The 21,282-nt window shown below is 51.9% G+C and overlaps 1 protein-coding gene across 1 annotated transcript; it reads right to left on the reverse strand.

The window, feature by feature from the left end:
• Positions 1-1,029: 1,029 nt before the first annotated feature.
• On the reverse strand, positions 1,030-19,918 carry PAQR6 (progestin and adipoQ receptor family member 6). The gene is made up of 8 exons (XM_074938107.1): positions 19,779-19,918; positions 14,187-14,378; positions 11,871-11,998; positions 9,835-10,040; positions 8,164-8,290; positions 4,475-4,571; positions 2,170-2,314; positions 1,030-1,470 (listed from the first exon to the last, which is right to left on the reverse strand). The coding sequence occupies exons 2-8, from the start codon at positions 14,235-14,237 to the stop codon at positions 1,199-1,201; spliced, it is 1,026 nt and encodes a 341-aa protein (XP_074794208.1). The 5' UTR covers positions 14,238-14,378; positions 19,779-19,918; the 3' UTR covers positions 1,030-1,198.
• Positions 19,919-21,282: the final 1,364 nt, after the last annotated feature.

The raw sequence follows: 21,282 nt of genomic DNA on the forward strand, positions 1-21,282 counted from the left end.
GGGCAGCCAGGAGAGAACCGATGTGGCTCTGCGGTTAGCAGGCGGAGCTAGTGGGAGGTGGTGATAGGCAGCTAGTGACAGAGGCCAGCAGCTAGTTAGATAAATTCAGGGGAGCCCAAAACACAGGCCCGGGGCCAAGGCCAACCTATGAAATTCACCTCCCCAGTTGCCCCGGGAAAGGGGATGATCATCAGCAGGTGGTGGTTGCAGCTGCACCTGGCCCGCCCCAGTGACTGGTGTGAGCCTACGCAAACGTCGGGGTCCTGTACATGCGGGTTTCTAGCCGGTTAGGTAGGGCCCCTGCTTTGCCTCTCATCCGAGCATCTCCAAGGTCTTTGGGCAGGGTGGGTGAGCAATATTAGCCCTGTTTACAGATCGGGAAACTGAGGCGCAGAGCAGGGAGTGACTTGTCCAAGGTCACACACTGAGTCAGTGCAAGGGTTGGGAATTGAACCCCGGAGTCCTGGCTGCCAGTCCTCTGCTCTATCCACTAGGTCCAGGCTCCCTTCCAGAATGGGAAATAGAACCCAGGAGTCCTGGCTCCTATGCCCCTTGCTCTAGCCATAAAAATCACACTCCCCAGAGTTAGAAATAGAACCTAGGAGTCCTGCTAAAGCCACCTGTGGCCTCTCATCTTGTCTCTGGCCAGTAATGGAGTCAAGCTGCCCCATTCCAGTTTGGATTTCAAGCCATCCAGGGGCTAGAAGGGGACAGCATCAGCCCTGGGATTTGGTTCAGGGGATAAAGGGACAGGGGAAAACCCTGGATCATGCCCAGTTCCCAAAGCCAAATGGCCACAAATATCTCTGGAGGCCTCTTATCACTGGTGACATACCAGCGGCCCATGTCTGCAGCCTCATGGGAGGACAGCTGCTGTTACAGGGCGTCAGAGCAGGGGATCAGGAGTCAGGACGCCTGGGTTCTTCTCCCAGCTCTCGGGGAGTATGGGCTAATGGTGAGAGCTGGATCTAGGGTTGGAGACTCAGCCTTAGGTTAGAGCACCCCCACTTCAGGGAGTGCTCGTCAGGGAACCTTGTGAGAAGGGCACGGCCCCTCCCGCACGGAGCTGTCCTGAGGTACGAGAGGTGGATCCCGCCAGGCACTGACATACACACGCTAAGGGCCCTTCTCCCTTCAGGCCCCTCTGAGCCCAGACCCCAAGCCGCCCTCACCCGTTGTCTCTGGGGGTGGGCAGGCGTCACTGCTCCTTGGGGCGGCCTGCCTCGGGCACGGTGCTCTGCAGGATGGAGGAGCCGCCCGGCCAGCGTAGCAGGGCCACGGTGAAACCCCCGATGATGAGCAGGTTCCCCAGCAGGGCCAGGCTGACGGTGCCGAAGGTGGCGGAGAAGGCGGGCGCTGGGGCCCGGGTGCTCAGCCAGGCCTGCCGCGAGCGCACGTCTGACAGGACGGCCTCCAGCTGGAAGTGAGTGCCCACCACCGCGCAGATGTGGAACAGCTGGTGGCTGTGCCCTGCCGAGAGATAAGTGATGGGGGGGGGAAGTCATCACCCCCTGTTGTGATGCAGGGAGGGGCAGGTGGGGTGGGGGAAGGGACCTGGCTGGTGGGAGTAGGGTGTGTGTGTGTGTAGGGTACAGGAAGGGGCTGAGCTGCTGGCGTGGGGTAAAAGGTTAGAAAGGGACTGGTGTGGGGCTTGGACCTGGGCTGGGGGGATGGGAACAGAGGGATGCCAAGAAAACACCCCTCCTCCCTTTCCCAGCTGGCCCCAGGCTCTAAGGGACCTTTCTGCACCTGGCCTGCCCCCCACACCCCGACTCCCTGGGATTCACCCCATAGGTTGCTAAGTGACAGGGAGGCTGGTGGATGGAGTCACTCCAGATTTAGACAGTGGGGCTGGGGGGGGTCCGGTGCTGGGCTCCTGAGCATGGCTGGGTCTGCAGCGTCCAGGTGACTGGGATAGCCAGGGGGTGGGGCATGGTCAGGCACCTCGCCCTCCATAGGGGGCAGGTCACAGGCCCCTGGAATCCCCAGTGAGCAACTGGGGGCAGAACAGGGGGGGCCGAGGCCGCAGGAGGGGGGAAGCCATCACAGTGCGACACGCCCTGCTGGCCATGGTCGATTGGCCTCGCGACAGGGTGTCGAGACACAGGGGCGCAGCTCCTGCAAAGCGGTCTGGGGTACAGGAGCCGGGTCTCCTCCCCCCCAACTTACCAATATAGTCGAAGCGCCCGGGCGCCAGGCGTTCCGGCAGGTGGGAGGCAAAGAGGAAGCCGGTGAGCAGGGCAAAGAGAAGGTGGTAGAAGTAACCCGCGGTGGCATCATTCCAGGTGCAGCCATCCCCAAAGCAGAACAGAAGCTGCAGGGCAAATGGGGATGGGGTGGGAGAGAGGAGAAGCAGTGGTAGGGAAGACCAGTGGGGATGCCTGGGTTCTAACCTGGCTGTGGGAGTGCGGTCTAGCGGTTACATTGGGGGTCAGAACTCCTGGGTTCTATGCTCAGCTCTCCTGCAGACTCAGTTGAGCAAGTAACTTCCCTCCCTCGCCTCAGTTTCCCCTTCTGTCAAAGCAGGACGGGAACAGCGGAGTACCTCAGCGAGAAGCCATGAGGATGAATTAGTGAGAAGCACTAAGCCTGGTGAGAGTTAAGTGTCGCACCAGGAAAGCCTGACACTGCAAAACATTTGCCTTCCTTTGCATCATTCCATGTCGTTTATAGCCGGGTGCTGCCTGGCGGCCCCAGCACGGTACGTACCCACAGAAAAAGTTTGTAGTGTAGTCAGTCAAGACAAGGAGGGGAAACTGAGGCACACAGAGGGGCAGTGACTTGCCCAAGATCAGCCAGCAGGTTTAGTAACAGGGCTGGGAATAGAACCCAGCTCTCCTGACTGCAAACCCCAAGGCTCTATCCATCCTGCCTACCTTACAGCCCTAAGTATTTTCCCAAAGCAGGGCCTAAGTCTTTAGGTCCCACTCCGGCAACTGCATCGCCCCAGGCAGACCCCCGAGCCTCCCCCCAGAAGCCAGCGTGGGTCAGCCTGGGAAATGCAGTACCCCTGGGTGGGTCATCACACATTAAAACACAACAAATCCTGCATCTTGGCGGGGGGTTAGACTAGACGACCTTTGTGGTCTCTCTTAACCCTACGGTTCCAGGATCAGCAGCCAGGATCCAACCTGGGACCTGGGGATCAAAAAGCACAACGCCTCTACCCACTGAGCTCAGAGACCCAGTTCCGCTAGCCAGTGCTGTAGCAGGCTCAACACCTCGGTGGTCCAGCCCCACTGAAGGGATAGAGCCCCACGTTAGCTACGTAACATTAGCTACCTCTCTCCTACAAGCACTACAGCTGTGCCCCAATAGTGAAGACATTTGCTACAGCCGTGAAAGGGGTTTTCCCCCTCTCATTGTAGTTAATCCATCCCCTTGAGTGGCGGTAGCTATCAATGGCAGAATTCTTCCAGCAGCGTCTATACCAGGCTTAATTATGTCTCTCGGGGGTCGGGGGAGGGTTGACTTTTCTGCATCCCTGAGTGACGTAACTAGGTCGATCTAAGTTTTAGGTGTAGACCAGACCCAGGTGCAGATTCTGGCAGCAGATCCAGGAGCAGGAAGGTCTCACCCACCCCTGTATCCCACAGCACCAAGAACCACTTCCCTTTGCTGTTGTATTCCGCCCGCCGAGCCCACGCCCTCTGAAACCTAGCCACTGCCTGCTAGTGCTGCTGGGAGCAAATTCAAAGCCCCAGCGGTTCCTTTGTAGGAAGGATGAGTCACATCCTGCATTGCTGAGGAAAACAAGCCACGGAAGCTGTTATTGTTTGCATTGCTGGCCATAACACTGCAGGAGGCATTAAAGAGACACTCCCTTTTTAAAAACTGTTAATGTCTCCTGTGGAAATGCCTTCTCCTGGGTTCCAACCACTCTCCTGAGTCCCACGCCTCCCTGGCGCTCCCACAGCCTCCCAGTGGGGACAGGGACAGCATTTGCAACAGCAATTTGCAATTTGGGGGGCCCCCCCCCAACTCAAGACACCTCAAAGGGACTGATTTGCTGACAGTGCTGAGCCCCTGCTCTTAGGAAGTCAGGATTCTTCCAGGTGTCTCATGGTGCACATCCAGAAGTCACAGTTATGATTAGTATGGGGGTAGCGTCTAGAGGCCCCAGTTCTGGACTAGGATGCAGATCAAAAAAGACACCCTGCCCCCAAAGAGCAAACAAAGCAAATCTAGTCCTTTCTGAAAAAAATGTACCTCAATTTGCCCATCTGTAAAATGGGGAGAATAATGCTTCCTTTCTCCCACCCTTTGTCTATTTAGAGTGTCAGCTCTGTGAGGTAGTGGCTTTGCAGCACCCACTGCAATGGGACCTAATCTCAGCTGAGGTCTCTAGGCACCACTGGTGTACAGGAATGTATTGGACTAAGTTCTTTGCATCAAGGGTGGTATCTTCATAAATTTCCCTACAGAGCCTAGGGCAAGGGAGCCCCACCCCAAATTGCTCCTGAAATTGACTTACCCTATAAAACAGCGGGATATTGTCATAGACAAAGGGATACACAAAGGCCGTTGTCCGTAAAACCTTGCTCAGCCGGGGACACTCCAATTCCGGGAAACTGGGAATCACACAGGGAGAGATCTGAATTAAGAGCCACATGGTCACTAAGGGCTGCCAATGAGCCTCACTAAATTCAGTTCTGGAATGGATGCTGAAACCAAACCAAACTAACTGCATCGCCCCAGGCAGACCCCCATGTCCCCCAGAAGCCAGCATGGGTCAGCCTGGAAAATGCAGTACCCCGGTACTATTTTACCAGTGCCCTGGTTTATTAGCACAGATTATTATAGCAATGATCACAAGTAGATTACTTCAAATGAACCCTCACACACTGAAGCTGGGATTGATTTTTCAAAGGAGACAAAGGTCTTGTCGACATAGACATTGACAATTGCAGAATAAGCTATTCTGTAACAGCTCCAATGGGCGCTCTATTCCAGTATAAAAGTGATTTTATTCTGGAATAATTACTCTGCTTTGGAAGCACCTCAATTATTCTGTAACAAGTGTCTTTTAGTCCATATTACTGTGTGGACACCAAATTATTCTGGAACGGCTACTGTCTAATAGTTTATTCTGCAATAGCTAATCTGATCAGGGTCCCTAGTGGCCTCAGACACCAAACGCCTTTCAACTGAGTGCCTAACTCCCCTCGAGTCACCTTTGAAAATCCAAGTCTGAGTGATTAAGAGCAGAGAGCAGGATGAAATTCATGTTAGACTGAAATGTTAATTTACTGTTTGCAATTCACGCAGCTTGGAAAATGCACAGACTGGTCAGTTTAATTTTTTTTATTCCTAGTGAATTTCACACAAAGATGCATTAGCAAGCCAGGCAAGGGAATTTTTGTTTCTAGTCAATTTCCCTTTCAAGATCTCATGCACAAGAAAGCAACCAGGGAATTTGGTTGGCGATATAGAGAGGAACATTTATCACCACTCTTAAGATTTTGTAAAAATTGGATAGTTTTGGGTTTTTTTTTAAAACACAAAAAGGCTAATGAAGGGAGTCAAAAACAACGTGAAAGCATCCCATTCATTGTGATTCATATAATCCCTTCAGATAACCAAATCCAGAATGTTGCTTGATTTCCTCTCCCCCTCCCACTCCTGGAAGTATATGGCATTTGATCACAATTGAAGTCTGCACTGAGAATGTTGTGAAAATAAGTCACAATTGTTGCCAAGTCTGGCTGCATTCTTGCATAACAGCACTTGGACACCATTCCTGGTCATTTCTGTTTCAAGTTATGGTGAAAAATATGCTTGTAAAAAAAGAAAGAAATTGCCGTTCTCTTCTGGAAAGTTACAATGTCAAAACTCCTTTCTCAGCAGATCTGTGGGTAGGCAGTGTTGTCTATAAGCCTATGCTGTTTTGTACTCCTCCTATAACCCTGTACAGCACCATTAACCCTGGATTTTATTCCTCGTGCTGCAGCAGGAGAATTGTTTACTAGTTCCAATCAGCTGTATAAACCCACTGAAGGCAACAGGACTGCATACGAGTCCCTGATGGCACAGCATGGGCCTGAAAGGTTTTTGTTATTAGTGACAATGTATGAAAAGGAGAAGCAGCAGCTAGAACAAAACCAGGTTTGATCTGGAGTAACTGAGAGGCAAGAAACCCCAGCTCCACACAGGACCATTCGTACAAAGTCACATTTCAGACCTGAATCTCCCCTTGAAATTAAAAACACTTCATTTCCCAGCTTCGGGACTGAGGCCCAATGACCCGGAGGGAGCAGCAGCTGCTCTCGTCAATTTCAAGAGCAGACCAGCATCAAGGAAAAATTAAGACCGGAGCTCAAAGTGGGAGCAACCTGGGAAAGCAGGAGATCTTAGACCTACAGTGATTAACAACACTTCCCTCCAACTGCATAAAGCAGGAGAGATACTGACCTGCAGGCTCGTGCACTGTTTTCCCTTGGAAGTCTGTCATGGCACAGAAATGTAACCAAAACTCATTTATTTCCACATCCACTGGGCTGTTTAGTTCCTGGCAGGTGGCACTTCTGGGGCCACGAGGGCTGAACTAAATAAGAACACTTTGCATCTCTCCCTGCTGCTTTCCATCTGTGGATCTCAACGTGCTTTACGCGTCCATCTGGTCAACGGTTTTCAGAAGTTGGCACCAACCTCTGGGTGCCCGGCTCAAGATGCCCTGGGGCTGTATTTTCAGACAGCTCCCACAGATGCCAGCTGGGGTTTGGGCTGCCCAGAGATTCTGCAAATTAAGCCCCTTTGGGTTTCTGAAACCAATTGCCACTTTTGGGAAATCTTGGACATTCAATTCTCACCCCATCCCTCTGGGGTATGTAGTATTATTTATCCGTCTAAGGTAGGTCTATTCTGTATTGTGAACCCACATCGGTGAGGCAGCTTCATGGACTGTTTCCAAGCCCACCTCTGAGCGTCCACACTGCAGTGGAAACCCAGGTTTACAATTGCTGGACCAACATCTCACAGCCACGTTAACGCGTCCACACTGCACTACGCCGACCTTCTGACGCAGGTCTGTGGTTTGAGCTGCATCCACACTGCAAAAATGACCCGAGTCAGTGGGACGCTTTCTGATCCACCCCCAGAGCAGGGTTTGAGGACCTGAGTCCTTGCTGAGCCGAGTCAGACGGATGTGTGAGTGGATGGAAGAGGGACTAGGGCTCAAACCTGAGTCAGAGCCTAGGCCTAGCACGCAGTGTAGACAGACCCATGATTGGGGGAGGGTGGAGGCTGAGGTACAGGGAATGGAAGTTATTACAAGGTCAGGCAGTGAGACAGTGACTTAGTAGGGAATAGAACCCAGGAGTCCAGGCCAGACGCCCTATCCGCTGCTCTCACCCCTAGATGCCAATTCTCATGCTACCTGGCTACGGGTTCCGTTTAAAGACTGAACGGTTATGACTCTACAAAGGGATTTGTTTGATCACCATTTTAAATAAAGGCACCTGCTTTCAACAGAACAGATGATATAATAGGCTAGGATTTTACCCTTTGCCTGAAGCAAGTTGAGTGAAATCAGCCAGGGCAGGAGAACCAGTATCCAGTCTCTGAGAGTGGATGACCTGACTAAGAGCGGTGCGTAAGCTTGAAAGAGTCTCTCTCTCACCAACAGAAGTTGGTCCAATAAAATATATTACTTCGCCCACCTTGTCTGTCAGTGGACAAAACCAGACATTTCAGACAGGTGCAAGAAGTGCCCAGTGGATAATTATGGACTAACCTGCCCACCACAGGGGACGTTTCCCCACCCCTTGTCAGCTAAAGATTGGCTTATGACCTGAAAGATTGAAACCCCATGTCTATTGTTTTTATCCTATGTAATGTAACCATAGATTGTTCTCTTGGATTCAGTGGCATCTTGTGGCAAGGAGTTCCACCGGCCAACTCGGCACTGCACTCAAAACAACTTGTGAAATCATGCATGAGACCCACTCAGTGCAGCCCCTGCTGAAATCATCAAGGGTTGTACGGGTGTGAAGTGCTGGAATAATTTGCCTCACAAGCGAATAGGACAGATCTGCTGACTGGCTGGGGTGTTAGTGTATTATGCATAAAGAAACAGATGCAAGGAGGATTTGCAGAGCAGAGAAATGGATAACGCCCTGATATTTTGCATAATACGTTCTTGGTACTGCATAGACCCTTACATACCGGGAGTAACAAGACAGACTGGTGCAGATAAATGAGTTAAAAGCAGCCATTGGTACAAAGTAATGGTGTAAAGTGCTGTTAACCCAACGGTCTGGCATCGCATAGGCTCCATATGTGAAAGCACAGCCTACAACACAAACACACTACATTATGGGACGGCATTGGACAAGACTCAGGTCACATTCTGCTAGGCCAGGGGCGGCCGACCTGTGGCTCCGGAGCCCTTCAGAAGTTAACAGGTGGCTCCTTGTCTAGGCACCGACTCCGGGGCTGGAGTGGCTGGTGCCAACTTTCCAATGGGCCGGGGGGGGGGGGGGGGGCTGGGGGTGCTCACTGCTCAACCCCTGGCTCGTCACAGGCCCTTCCCCCCACTCCACCCCTTCCCGCCCCCTCCCCTGAGCCTGCCGTGCCCTCGCTCCTCCTCCTCCTCGCCCCCCACCCGGAGCCTCCTGCACTGCCATGAAACAGCTGATCCAGAGGTGCGGGGAGGGAGGGGGAGGCGCTGATCGGCTGGGCTGTCGGTGGGAGCAGGGGGAGCTGATGGGGGACTGCTGAGGTGTTACTGGGGCTCTTTGGCCATGTACACTGGTAAATTCTGGCTCCTTCTCAGGCTCAGGTTGGCCACCCCTGTGCTAGTCGCTTAGTGGCAGGGAAACCAGCCAACTTTATGAAGCCGCCTTTGGGAGCTTAATAGAGCTGGGCAGAGATTTTCAACGGAAACATATTTTTTTGGCAACAGCAAAGTGGATTCGGTGACCCCCAAAATGCCAGGTTTGTCACATTGCTTCGATTGGAACAAGATTCCAACAAACAAACAAAGTTCCATTTCGGCATTTTCTGAAACCAAACATTTCCATTTGCTTATTTCAAAATGTTCCTGCCATTTTTAGGTGGTTGGTTTTTTAAAACACATTCAAAAACATGCTCAGAAAACAGAACAAAATGCTCCATTGAATTAAATGCTTCATTCAACCCAAAATGGAATGTTTTGGATTTTCTGATTCACTGGGAGTCCAATTTTTAATTTAATTTTTCTTCCAGAATTGCCAGTGAATCAAAAAAAAAAAATCTGTTATTTGCCCTGCTTTAGTCTTCAGGGTGTTGGCAAAACCTAGTCCACAGAGAGAACTCACTCCCCAAGCTGAAACTGATCAATTGCTCAGGGGGAAACGAGAGAGGCTTTAGGGCAGTACAACACTGAGAAATCAGACTGGCTCTGGCAGATCGATCTGGGGAGCAGATTCCAGAGCCCAGGGGGCTGTGTTTGAGCACAAAGGGGCCTGGAAAGGGAGCCGGCTGGGAGTACATTTCAGAGCTCTCAAGCATAAAGAGGAGAGCCTGTATTTCTCACCGTGGTGAGATTTACTAATCAGGGGCAGATCTCCCCTGGGTGTAAATTGGTGTCATGAAGTCAATGGGACGATGCTGATTTACAGCAGCCAAGGGTGTTGCCTGGCTGACCCAGAAGGAGAAGCGTACTCCCAAAAGCCGGGCTGTTAAAACAGAGCTGCACCTGACCCAGGACCGTGGATCCAATTGGCGAGGGCATCCAGATTCCAGAGCTGAATTCTGTGGCTCGAGCCCCTCCCTAGATACAAGCCCAGAGACCCTCTGGCCTTGTCTTTAACTTGCTGCCCCTGGCCACTTGCCACATGGGAGCTTCGGACTTACCCAGGCTGTAGAGGCTTAGGGCTCCATAGTCAAAGAAGTAGCAAATGTGGCGGGCGTGGGTGGACATGGTGCTGAAGGTGTGGGCACAGCTGGAGGTGAAGGGGTACAGGCAGACCAGCAACATGTAGACAAAGAAAGGCCAGTTGTAGGCGTCTCTGCAGAAATCCAGGGAGGAGGAGAGCACCAGGAACCGCCACACGAAATACCTGAGAGGTCAACGGGCACAAATGGGGATGGTGCATCACAGGGACTATAGCGCCCCCCCAGACCTTTATGAGGTCTGGCCAACTTTCCACACCCTCTGAGAATAGGGAGCCGGGAACCAGACCTCTGGAGTTGCTAGGTCAAGCTCTGCAGCACTGTCATTTCAGTTCCCACACGGTGAAACTGAGGCAGAGATGAAGAGAACAGAACAGGACTCAACTCAGGATTCCTGACTCCCCGTACACCCTGCTCTAGACACCATTCCCTGATTCCCAGCCCCCGTTCTAGTCACTAGGCCCTCGGTCCTTTGGAGAGCTGGGAACGAAACCCAGGAGTCCTGACTCCTGCTCTACTCACTAGACACCATCTTTCGGAGGATGTCTACACAGCAACTAAACACCCGCAGGGCTGGCCCATGCCAGCCGACTCGGACTCGCAGGGCAGGACTGTTTCATTGCAACGTATGTGTCCAGGCTCAGGCAGAAGGCTGGGCTCTAGGACCCTGTGGGGTGGGAGGCTCCAGCCCAAGCTGTAAAGTCTACAGTGCAGTGAAACAGCCCTGTGTAGACCAGTGGTTCCCAAACTTTAACAGCCCGTGATCCCCTTACATGAAAATATCAAATCTCACGAAAACCCCTCCTAAAAATGAATATTTCCAGGGATTTTGTCCCTTACCTGAGCATAAATGATAGAAGCAGTGATCTTGGAAATAATTTGTTTTTTTAGGACACGGTTATTACACACTATTTATCATTACATTATTATTTAGCATTACATGATTAATTCTTTTACATTATGAAAACGGCAACGCTCTTCCAAGATTTCACTTCTGTAGCTCGTACCACTTTGATTCAGCCTCCTACATGTTTCATCAAGGAGTACCAGACGTGAAACAGCAGGAAGGTATTTAAGAAGCCAACTCAAATAAAGAGTTCCTCCCACAAGCATTCAGGTCTTGAGCAGTCCAGGCAAACAACTCACGACTACAACAAAGCTAAACTTGTTCTGCCAGGAAGTCATGGTCACAGGGCTCGGGCTGCTGGCCGAAGCGCCCGGGGTCCCTAGGGACGGCTCTGTCAAACCTTCAAGGGTTCACAAACCCCAGTTTGGGAACCACTGGCGTAGACCAAGCCCCACGAGCACGAGTCGGCTGGCACAGGCCAGCCAGGGGTTTTTCTTCGCTGTGTAGGCACCCCCTCAGAGGCCAAAGAATGGGACCCTTGAGTAATGACTCCCAGTTCCCTGGTCTGGCCACTAGGCCACCCTGCTTCCATTGCTGGAACGGATTCCTCGAAGAGTTAACAGCTGCTTGGGGACCCAGCTGTCGTTTCTTCATATTGATTATTGGGCAAAGAGCCGTCGGCACAACAGGAAGAGTTGGGGCAAACAACCAACCAACTGGTTTGAAGATGGAGCTTGATCAGTTTCTTAACGGGATGACCTGATGGGGCTGCCTGCCATAGCCTGGACTGGACTCTATGGCCCAGGAGGACCCATTGAGTCCCATCTCCCACGTAATAACGTGCAAGCTTTGGGCAATAGATTGGCACCCCTCCATGCTCCAGCAGTGAAGACCAGGTAATAAAGCCGGGTGGCAAAATAGTTTTTCCGCCCCCATGAAAGTTGAAGATAGCAAAGAAATTTCCCATTCAGAAATGGGACGAAGAGTTTCAACCCATCGGCATTTCCCGACAGAGACGTGTTTAGCTGAAATATTCCCCCACCTCCCACAGGTATCCCCATTGAAGGAGTCAGTGCGCCCAGGCAGGTCGGGCATCGCCCCATGGCTGAGAAGCCACACTTCATGTGGTGCAGCCCAGCCAGTCACTTACCAGGTCGGGAGGAAGTGGGTCCAGATATTGACAGTCTCGTTGGTCATTTGGAAGGAGCTCAGGATGCAGTCCAAGGCAGAGCTCTTTGGATGGCGGTAGCCTGACATGATGCCATCCTCCCAGAAGATCTGCCAGGGGAGAAAAGCCACACCAGGTCAGAGGGAACCAAAAGGAGGCATTATTTCATCCCTTAGTGAGTGAAATCCACATTTGGACATCCTTATACAGTATCACCAAATGATTTCCATAGGAGGTCAGTATCAACAGCTCCATTGTACAGATGGGGAAACTGAGGCACAGAATGGAGCAGTGACTTGCCTAAGATCGCCCAGCGGGTCAGTGGCAGAGCTGGGAAGAGAACCCAGGTCTCCCACCCCCCAAGGCGGAGTCCTATCCGCTGCCCCCCGCAGCATGGGGGTGTTTTGTCTCTGGATCAGGAGCAGAATCAGGGCCCCTCTCTTTTATTGGGGGATTTTCCACGTGGGCTTCTGTGCTGGGAGTTGCATGGAGCTCCCTTTGGAGGGGAGACGCAGGGCCACCCAGGATGCAACAATCCACCCTGCAATCACCACTGCATGGGAGGGGCAGGGCTGGGATTCCGGGAACAGAGCCTGGCTCACGCTCACTGTTCAGAAAGTTCAGCCGGGGAAAGGGACCTGACCCACCACCCACCCAGCCTGTCCTCACCACTTGGAGTCATTTCACTCACTGCATGTTGCTAAACTGAGTGCCCTACAGAGACCTCATCCCAAAGAACAGTGGGCCAGATCCTCGACTGGTGTAAATCAGGGTCTACGCTGACACCAGCTGGAGATCTGGCCCAGTGCCTCCAATGGAGTGACCTCTATTTACACCAGATGCATGGGATCTGGCCCCACTGGCTCCAACGGAATGGGGCAGATTTACACCCCCTGGGGATAAAGATTCTGAATACGGAGGACACAATGAATCTGAACAAGCACACAAACAGGAAAAAGACGGCAAAATGCCACACTGTTCAAATCAGCGATTTACTAAGTGTGCGTGTGTTGGGGGGGGGGAGGTCCTGCTGAATAGGGATGGGAGGGGCGTAATGACTGTCCTCTCCTAAAGAGATTTTATTATTTGTATCACAGTAGCACCCCAGAGCCCTAGTCATGAACCAGGAACCCAGGGTGCTAGGCGCTGTACAAACAAAACAATAAGACGGTGCCTACCCATGGTACCACCACACCACAGAACAGCCTCCTCCTTCCAATATAAGGCGGCTCAGGAAGTTAGCATGGGCTTTTTAAAGCCTTTACCACCAGTTGCTTCCCAGGTCTGTCTCTTTTGTTGATTCTCCCAGATTTATCCCAACTGGCCTTTGTTGGCTTCAGTGGCATTACTCCTCATGAACCCTTGCTCTAACTCCATTGGGGTCCCTCGCCATTTACATCCCGGCTGGGGAGAGGTAAACGAGGCCCTGTGTGCGCTGAATTGTTTTTCATCCTAGATGCATCAATTACATCTTTCTTCAGGTGAATCTTGTTTTGTCTATTGCTCCCATAGCTGATCTCTTTAGTACAGCAGGTGCGTGTCCTCCCTGGTATTTGCAACTCGGCCCCGTTTGGTAGCATGTGAATTTCATTTAACATGCCTTCCCCATATCACCTATAAAGATGCTAAATAAAACCAGAACTAACCCCGGTCCCTGCTCACTTCATCTCCCCACTCCTAATTCAACAGATTGCTTGATATTGTACACTCCATATTGTATGCACCAATTACATGGAGCCTCCCAAAGTTCTGTGTTGTAATATTGGGTTCACTTGCAATTTCACCGACCAGGGAAATAACCCATTTCCTTCCCTGATGAACCGAGGGACGCACCCCACCCGTGTACTTATTCTCTACACCAGTACTGACTTGGACTCTTGATACATTCCATGGGTGGCGTACCCGAGCCCATTTATCCACTGATGCTTTAAAAACTCCCACACCCCAATCTGGATCTATGCTGGTTACGTGATATGTATGTACCTCGTGAATCTTGTAACCGATACCTGCAACCCCCCATAACCCAAGCCCGACCCCAGATGTACAGTACCTTCCCTCTTAACTTGTGTAAATTTGATTTTAAACATTAATTTTAATAAAATGTTTAGCCACTAGATGGCTCCGTATGCTGTAGAGAGCTCCAGGAGGGGGACTGCAGTTGCCTGGTCAACAAAGGAGACAAAGCTGGGACTAGTTCTGTGTGGAAGGTTGCCTGTTTGGATCTAGTTCCTGCTTAAAGACAGACTGGGATTGCACAGATCAGGACACGTGATCGGGGTGAAGTGGGGCAATACTCACACGAGGTACTTGGTGAACCCTGAATATCTGAGGCAACTTTATCGTCAGCATTTTAGGTCGGGGGTGGGGAATATTAAAGGTACAGGTGGCTCGACCTTCAGGAGGGAAGCAATGGAGCCCTCAGAGCCTTTAACTCTCCTGTGCGGCTTCACTCTTCTCTAGCCCCTTGCTAGAGGGTCGAACGTGTGTGTCCTGGAAAGACATTGCAAATAAAGGGGGAGAGACAGCAAAATAATTATCATTGCACAGCAACAGAGAGGGAATATACAGCCAGCCTGCACTTGGAATATTGAATTAGAGCTCAGCATGTCCCAGGTACTCTCCAAACACAGAGGGAATATACAGTCAGCCTGCACCTGGAATTGTGGAATAGGGCTTAGCACGTCCCAGGTACTCTCCAGACACAGAAGCAGCAGCATCCCCTGCCCCAAAGAGTCCGAAAAGATCTCACAAGCAGGAAAGAACTCTAGCTGCCCGGAAACTGTGATTGCTTGAATTCCGCAGCATTGCCAAGCCCAAGTGTTCCAAAATCATGAGTCACGTGCTCCAAAGTCATTAGATTGGCTTAGCAAAGTGGTGAGATTTAATGGAAAAAAAAAATCACAGATTCGGGGTTTGTTTGATTTGCCAGCTGGTTTCCGAGCATCCAGGATGCTCTCACTGCATGATTTTAAGCTCTTCTTTTAGTGCCCTGGCAACTTCCAGGGATTCTCACAACGACATTTTTGGTGGCCGCAGAGTGCTGGTGGCCGCTCTGACAAACCCGTCACTCTGGCCCTTCAGCGAGAGCCCGACCCAGGGAAGGTGGGTCTGGTGCTTGTGTCCCAGGCTCCCTGTGCCCTGGCTGGGCAGGAGCAGGGGAGCACCCCGGTGACCAGATACCACAGCTGACTCCGCTGTCAAGAGCGGCCTCTGGTGTTACACACACAGGCCGGGTGCGTCCCCAGAGGTGCTGCCCAGAGCCCCCGAGGAGGCTGCATGGTGCAGGACGCCGATCCCTGCGGGCAATCCCAATCTCTGCCCAGGCTTTGGAGGCGGTCATGGCTGCAAAAAAAATAAAAAAAAAATTTTGCTGGTGGCCGCATTTCAGAAACGTTGCACTAGACCCTGCCACATCTGTGAAAGGAACCAGGACTAGAAGGGAACGCACGCATCTCTTCTCCTTTTCTCCATTTACTCCTGCTGACGGCAGGTGTTTGTACTAAGGGAGCTGGTGATGAGACTGGAATCCCAAACCCCTGCTCTCAGTTTTGGCAATGCGGTCCCATGGTTAGAGCAAAGGGCTGGGAGCCAGGGCTCATTGACTCTGGGAAGCAGCGTTCCCTAGTGGTTAGAGCAGCAGACTGGGAGTAAGGCCCCGGGGGCTCTATTTCTAGCTCTCTCATGGGCTCACTGCACAGCCTTGGACAGGTCACTGAGGCGTTTCTCTGTTCATGTTGCAAGGCCTAACTGAGTAAGGAACTGAAGTCTTAGGAGCCTAAGTCCCATTCACTTTCAATGAGACTTCAGCTCCTCACCTGTGGAACGTGAGCAGAGCAATACCTAAATGCCTTAAAAACCCCATCTGGGCCTGAGTCCCTCTGTGTTTCATCCCCATCCATAAAACAGGGATGATTCTTCTTGGTATTGCAGGGGCACTTAGCAACTCTAGTCAGGGACCAGGAGTAGGTGCTATACAGACCCAGAACACAGACAGCCCCTGCCTCACACACTGTACAATCAAAGTGCCAAACAAGAAACAGGTGGGGACGCAGAGAGGCTTAGCACCCTTCCGTCTTTTGCCAGCCTGGTCCATTTAGGCTCCAGACTTTTTGGGGCAAGGACTGTCTCGCTCCATGTTGTCTGTGCAGCACCTGGCACGATGGAGCCCTGAGCTCAGCTGGGTGCTCCAGGTCATCACAGATCACAAATGGCCTCTGGAAAGACCAAGCATAATTTTGCCCCAGATTTCACCATTCACCAGACACGTGACGATAAAGGGAGCTCAAAGAGCCTCCAAAAATCGACAGATGTTAGAAATCAACATTGCCTTGTTTGGCTCGAGTTCCCCCGACTCCCCCAGGGGGAGCACGGCCCTATCCTGCCAAAAGAAGAGCAGCAAAAAAATCAACTCCCCCGCCTCACCCCTTGGCTAGAAACCAATTCCCCTTTGTCAGTTTCACACAAGGCTTCCATTGAATGCCAGCCATCTGCATCACGTGTCTCCCAAAGGGTCAGGAGGGAGCAGCAGAAGCCAAGGTGAAAGTTAGTTCCGTAAGGTTTGAACAGAGGGAGAAAGTCAGAAAGAGCCAATTTGCCGGATTGACCACCAAGATAATCCACGTCAGATTTCCCCTCTCCTGCTCTTCCCCTGAACCGGGGCTCCAAATCAAACCACCCCCCAACTGGAACGGGGTTCAGAAAGATCTGGCTCTGGATCAGCCCCTTGCTATTTGCTCAGCATTCAGTGTTTGGCTGTGCAAAGCTGCTACAGTTATGATCCAAGATGACAAGCAGATTTCCTTGTCCCCGACTCTGAGCGTCCCAGCCTTCTAGCCTCTCCCCATCCATCGAGTTCACTCCTGGGCATTACTGTATGTCACTCTGAACAGCATTAGCCAACCGAGAGTCATCAGACCGTTTTGGGGGAAGGAGAAGAGGGAGGGCGGAGCCAGATTTGAAAGATTTAACATTTTGAAGATTTTCTTTGAACGTTATTATTTGCATCAACCTAGTGCCTAAAAGCCCTAGTTGGGACCTCATGGTCCCAGGCGCTGTACAAACACAGACCAAAAAAAAAAAAAGAGACAGTCCCTGCCCCAAAGACCTGCCGATCTAAGTCAGAAAGACAAAGAGACAACAGATGGAATCGGACAGGGGTGTACAAGGAGAAAGTGATCGGCCCACCAAGGCATAACCGTTGTCAAGTTTTCTGTAGGCATCCCAGCCAAGGAGAGTTTTCACATTCCAAGTTGAGAGTCAACCAATCAGAAACCTCATCTTCCCTAGGGTCAGCCTGGCCCTGCTCAGGGGCCCGGTCAGAAGGGAGAAAAGCGAAAGGAATCTTTGAACTCAATTCCTCTGGGCAGGGGGCCCATCCAAATCCCTCTCTGTCTTTGATTGGACCCCTCCCACTCCACATACTCACAACAGCCTCCTGGCTCACCTCCTTCCCTACCTGGGGGTGGGCTGCGAGGGAAAAGACCCTTCGATGACGGTGACAGATGCTGTGGCAATGAAGGCCAGAGAAGAACCCAGAAGAGACAGCAGCGGGGCCCAGTGGGTAGAGCACCGGGGCTGGGAGTGAGGATTGCTCCCGCTCAACTGATGATGGAGGTTTGGGAAAGTCCTTTCCCTCAGATGGCCCTTCTGTTAAACAGGTAACAAACCCCATCTCCCGGGGGCGGCGGCGCAGGGTAATTTACTAGTGTTCGAAAACAGTTCTGGCATTCTTGGCTGGAAGGTTTCATAGGTGGAAAGACAAGTTCTGACAAGCATCAGACAAACCCTGCGATGCAGAGGACACACAGGAAAATGCTTGAGAGAAGTGCGTTAGGTAATTATGACTCCTGCTGCTGCAGGAACTAACTGAGCACTTCATCGTCTTAATCAGTTTATCCTCACAAAAAGCTGTATCAGTCCCATTTTACAGATGGGGGAAACTGAGGCAGAGAAAGATTTAAGGCCCAGAACCCGAAAGGTAAATTTGAATACCTTCGAGGATCTGGGCCTAACTGACTTGCCTGAGGTCACACGAGGAGCCAGGAATTGAACCGAGATTTCTTATCTGTGTGTCGTAGGGTTTTATACTGCCACCCATCACCATAGCCTCTGGGCACCTTCCATGTAAAATCAGTATCAATAGCCAAGTCCGTAGCAGACTTCCTGGAGCCTCTGGCACTTCCTCCTTCTGGGTAAAACCCTGAGCCCCAATCCAGTGCTGCATCGAGACCACCCTTCCTACCATCAGCACCTGACTGAGGGGCATAATCCCCATTGCAGGAGGGGAAAGGGAGGCACAGAATCTGCACGACAGCAGACCCTAACCTACCTCCCATACCCCGGCCGAGCCTGTCTGACGATTTAGGAGGAAAGAAGCCATGGGATCGATTTTAAAGTGCGTTGGGAAATGAAGCCTTATCAAGAGGCCTTTCTCCAGCAGACGCTGCTAAGCGCTCAGCGACTTTCCATGTTCAAAGCACTTTACAATCATGAGCAAATGAAGTCTCACCCCTGCCCGGCAATAAGACTGCCTAGCGCCCACCCTGGATAGTGCTTTACCATCCGAGCGCTTTGCAGACAACACACTGCTAAAACCTCCCAGGGTCTGAGGGGAGCCGTGGGGCCTCCAGGTGTGGGGAGGGGACACCGCATGCCACTGGCAGAGCTCAGAAGAGAACCTGGGAGTCCTGACTCAGAGTGCCCTAAAGCCCCAGCAGCCCTGTCATTAATCATCCTGGGTCAGACCCACTGCTGAGGTGGAGGGCCCTGACTGCTGTAAAGAAGGGCCCAGGGATAGGGGTGCTAGCCTGGGACTGAAGATGCCAGGGTTCAATTCCCTGCTCTGCCACAGACTCCTTGTGTGACCGTGGGCAAGTCACTTAGTCCCTGCACCGCCACTCCTGTCATAGCACCCCCTTGTGCCTGGACATAGCATTGCAGGGGACTTTGCTTCTAGCACCCCTGGTCACTGCTTCCTTGGCCCCCGTGGTGTCCTGTCTCTCCGAGGGTCTGGCCCTCCAGCCAGCTGACTGAAAAGTTCAATGCCCTTCTGGGGTAACAAAAGGTCCAAGTCAATCTCTAAACTAACAGCTCCTGTCCCCCACTCTTGAACGTCCCTGCGACATTTCTCCTACGCTGCTACCTCTAGGCAGGTTTCCCCTCCATGCCCCCCCTCTCTTGGGGACACTGGCAGCTTCCCTCAAGGATCTTCCTGCTCCTTCCAGGGCCCCTCCAGAGGAGTCCAGCCAGCTCCGTATGGGTCTCTTTCTGGCTGGCTTCTCCAGCTTCTTCTCTCCTGGGCCTCCTCCTTGACTGAGTTCACAGCTCTGTTTAAGGACCCCCCCCCCGCCCCCCTCGACACAGATGGGGTCAGTCATTATAATTAAAGTCTCCTTCACACGCAGCTAGGGTTACTCAGGAGGCCGAGGGACAGCTGCTAGCTCACGGGCCCGGCTGAGCCCAGCTTGCCTTTAAGGTCCAGCCGGCCTGCACCAGGGGGATCCCAGCACTGCCCTACCGCTCCAGAGGGCTGTGAGGATAAATCGATTAAAGACTGTGAGGCTCTCGGCTGCGAAGTAGTGGGGGCCAGATAAATACTGTAGCTAGACTGACTACAGTGTAACTATGCCAGTTTACACCAGCAAGGACCTGGTCTCCACAGATGGGGAAACTGAGGCACAGAGTTTGGGGGAGAGAGACAGCAAATCAGAAACACAACCCAGGAGTCCTGCCTCCCTGTCCTCCAACGTCCCATTTGGAGACGATCCCCAAGCAGGCGGTAGCTCCCTTCGCACAGTGTATTAACAGGGAAAGGGTGGGGGAGGGAAATCAGCCAGCTGGTGACCACCCTACGGGTAATGGTAAAGCCAGAGAGCAGAAGAAATGCCAAACCTGGTCCGGAGACGGTAGAAGGGGGATCCCCCAGCCGTTGCTACCGCTTCATGGTATCTGCTTGGAGCTCAGAGCTCGCTGCATCGGAAGGGGCCCTCCTAGCTACTCCACTGTTGTGTTTTTTCTCGCTTTTTTTAGCCACATTCCTTGGCAGAGCACATGGAAAGCAGCCAAGGGCTCCCTCCCATGACAGCTCCAGCCTATTGGTGGAGGGGGAAGAAAAGGCCTCTTTGAGAGGCTGGGATCAGGAGACAACAGAGTCAATAAAAAGGAGCTTTTGTACTGGAAATATCCCATTATTCCCGCCCCCCCGCCCCTTTATGTTTTAGTCTTAAAACATCCACCGCAGGGACTGCAAAGCAATCGGGCACCCTCCCTTCTTGGGACACCTCCCCCAGCTAAGGGCATTAGCCTCCAGAGTATAAACTCACAATCCCTAGTGTCTTCCCAGGGAATTCCATACCCTACTTCTGGGCTCCCTCCCATCGAGCGGACGGGGAGGTCACCAGCAGGGCATTATTGTAAAGACTTTTGCCCCCAGCTGTGCACGTGCAGCTCAGAACCTCGCCGCAAGATATTCTGGGTGGCTGCGTGGGGAAGACAAACCAGAAAAAGAGGAATCTTTTCTCGCTATCCCCGAATCCCGAGTGTCCTTTGGTGACATCATCATGGTCAGATAGGCCATAACGCTTCCCCTAAAGGATTTCTGGAGTGCGTTGCAAACAGGGCTGTGACATTAATCATAATGCTCTCAATGTTATCTTGGGCTTCCCCTGCCCGTTTATAAAGGGTTAATATACAATTAATAGACCTTACCTGAATGCTTCAGACAGGAGTACAGACCAGATCCTCAATGTATTTAGCCTCTTAACTTCCACTGATTTCAGGGGAAGCCTAAATATTGGAGCCTAAATACCTTGGGTCACCGTTAAACCAAGCTGGCATGGACACAGGGCTGAGATCAAGCTGAAGAAGGATAGAGGTGGAGTTTAAGTGGGGAAGGTGCTGCAGTAATCTGTTAGGGCCCAACTGTAGCTCACACCCTTCATCATTAGCTAGAAGAAAGTCACCTGCGGAGAGATTCAAGTTCAGAGATGACCACAAATTGGGAAGAGCTGTATGCCCAAGCGAGGACAAAGAAATAATATAGGAAGACCTAAAGTACAATTATTAGTGACTTTCACTTAAACTAACTGGGGCTTGCCTACAAAGTGAGTTATTGCATGGCCAGCCAGGGCGTGAATCTAGAGTGCACCAGCTCGCCATGCAGTAACGGCTGGTGCGGTCGCTGCTACTGCGCAGGGAAAGTCCCTGAGCGCAGCGTGGCATATGCCTGCTTGAGAAGTGCAACATGCTAAGCTGCACTCTAGGGGTTCAGCAGTGTCCACATGGGAAGTTACACATGTGCGGCAAGCTGGCGCTATGGATTTGCCTGCTGGCTTGCCGTGCATTATCCTGCCATGTAGATACGACTTCACTGCTGTACACAAGACACTTGTCACTT

This window comes from Natator depressus, chromosome 24 (assembly GCF_965152275.1).
Source record: "Natator depressus isolate rNatDep1 chromosome 24, rNatDep2.hap1, whole genome shotgun sequence".
Classification (NCBI taxonomy): Eukaryota; Metazoa; Chordata; order Testudines; family Cheloniidae; genus Natator; species Natator depressus.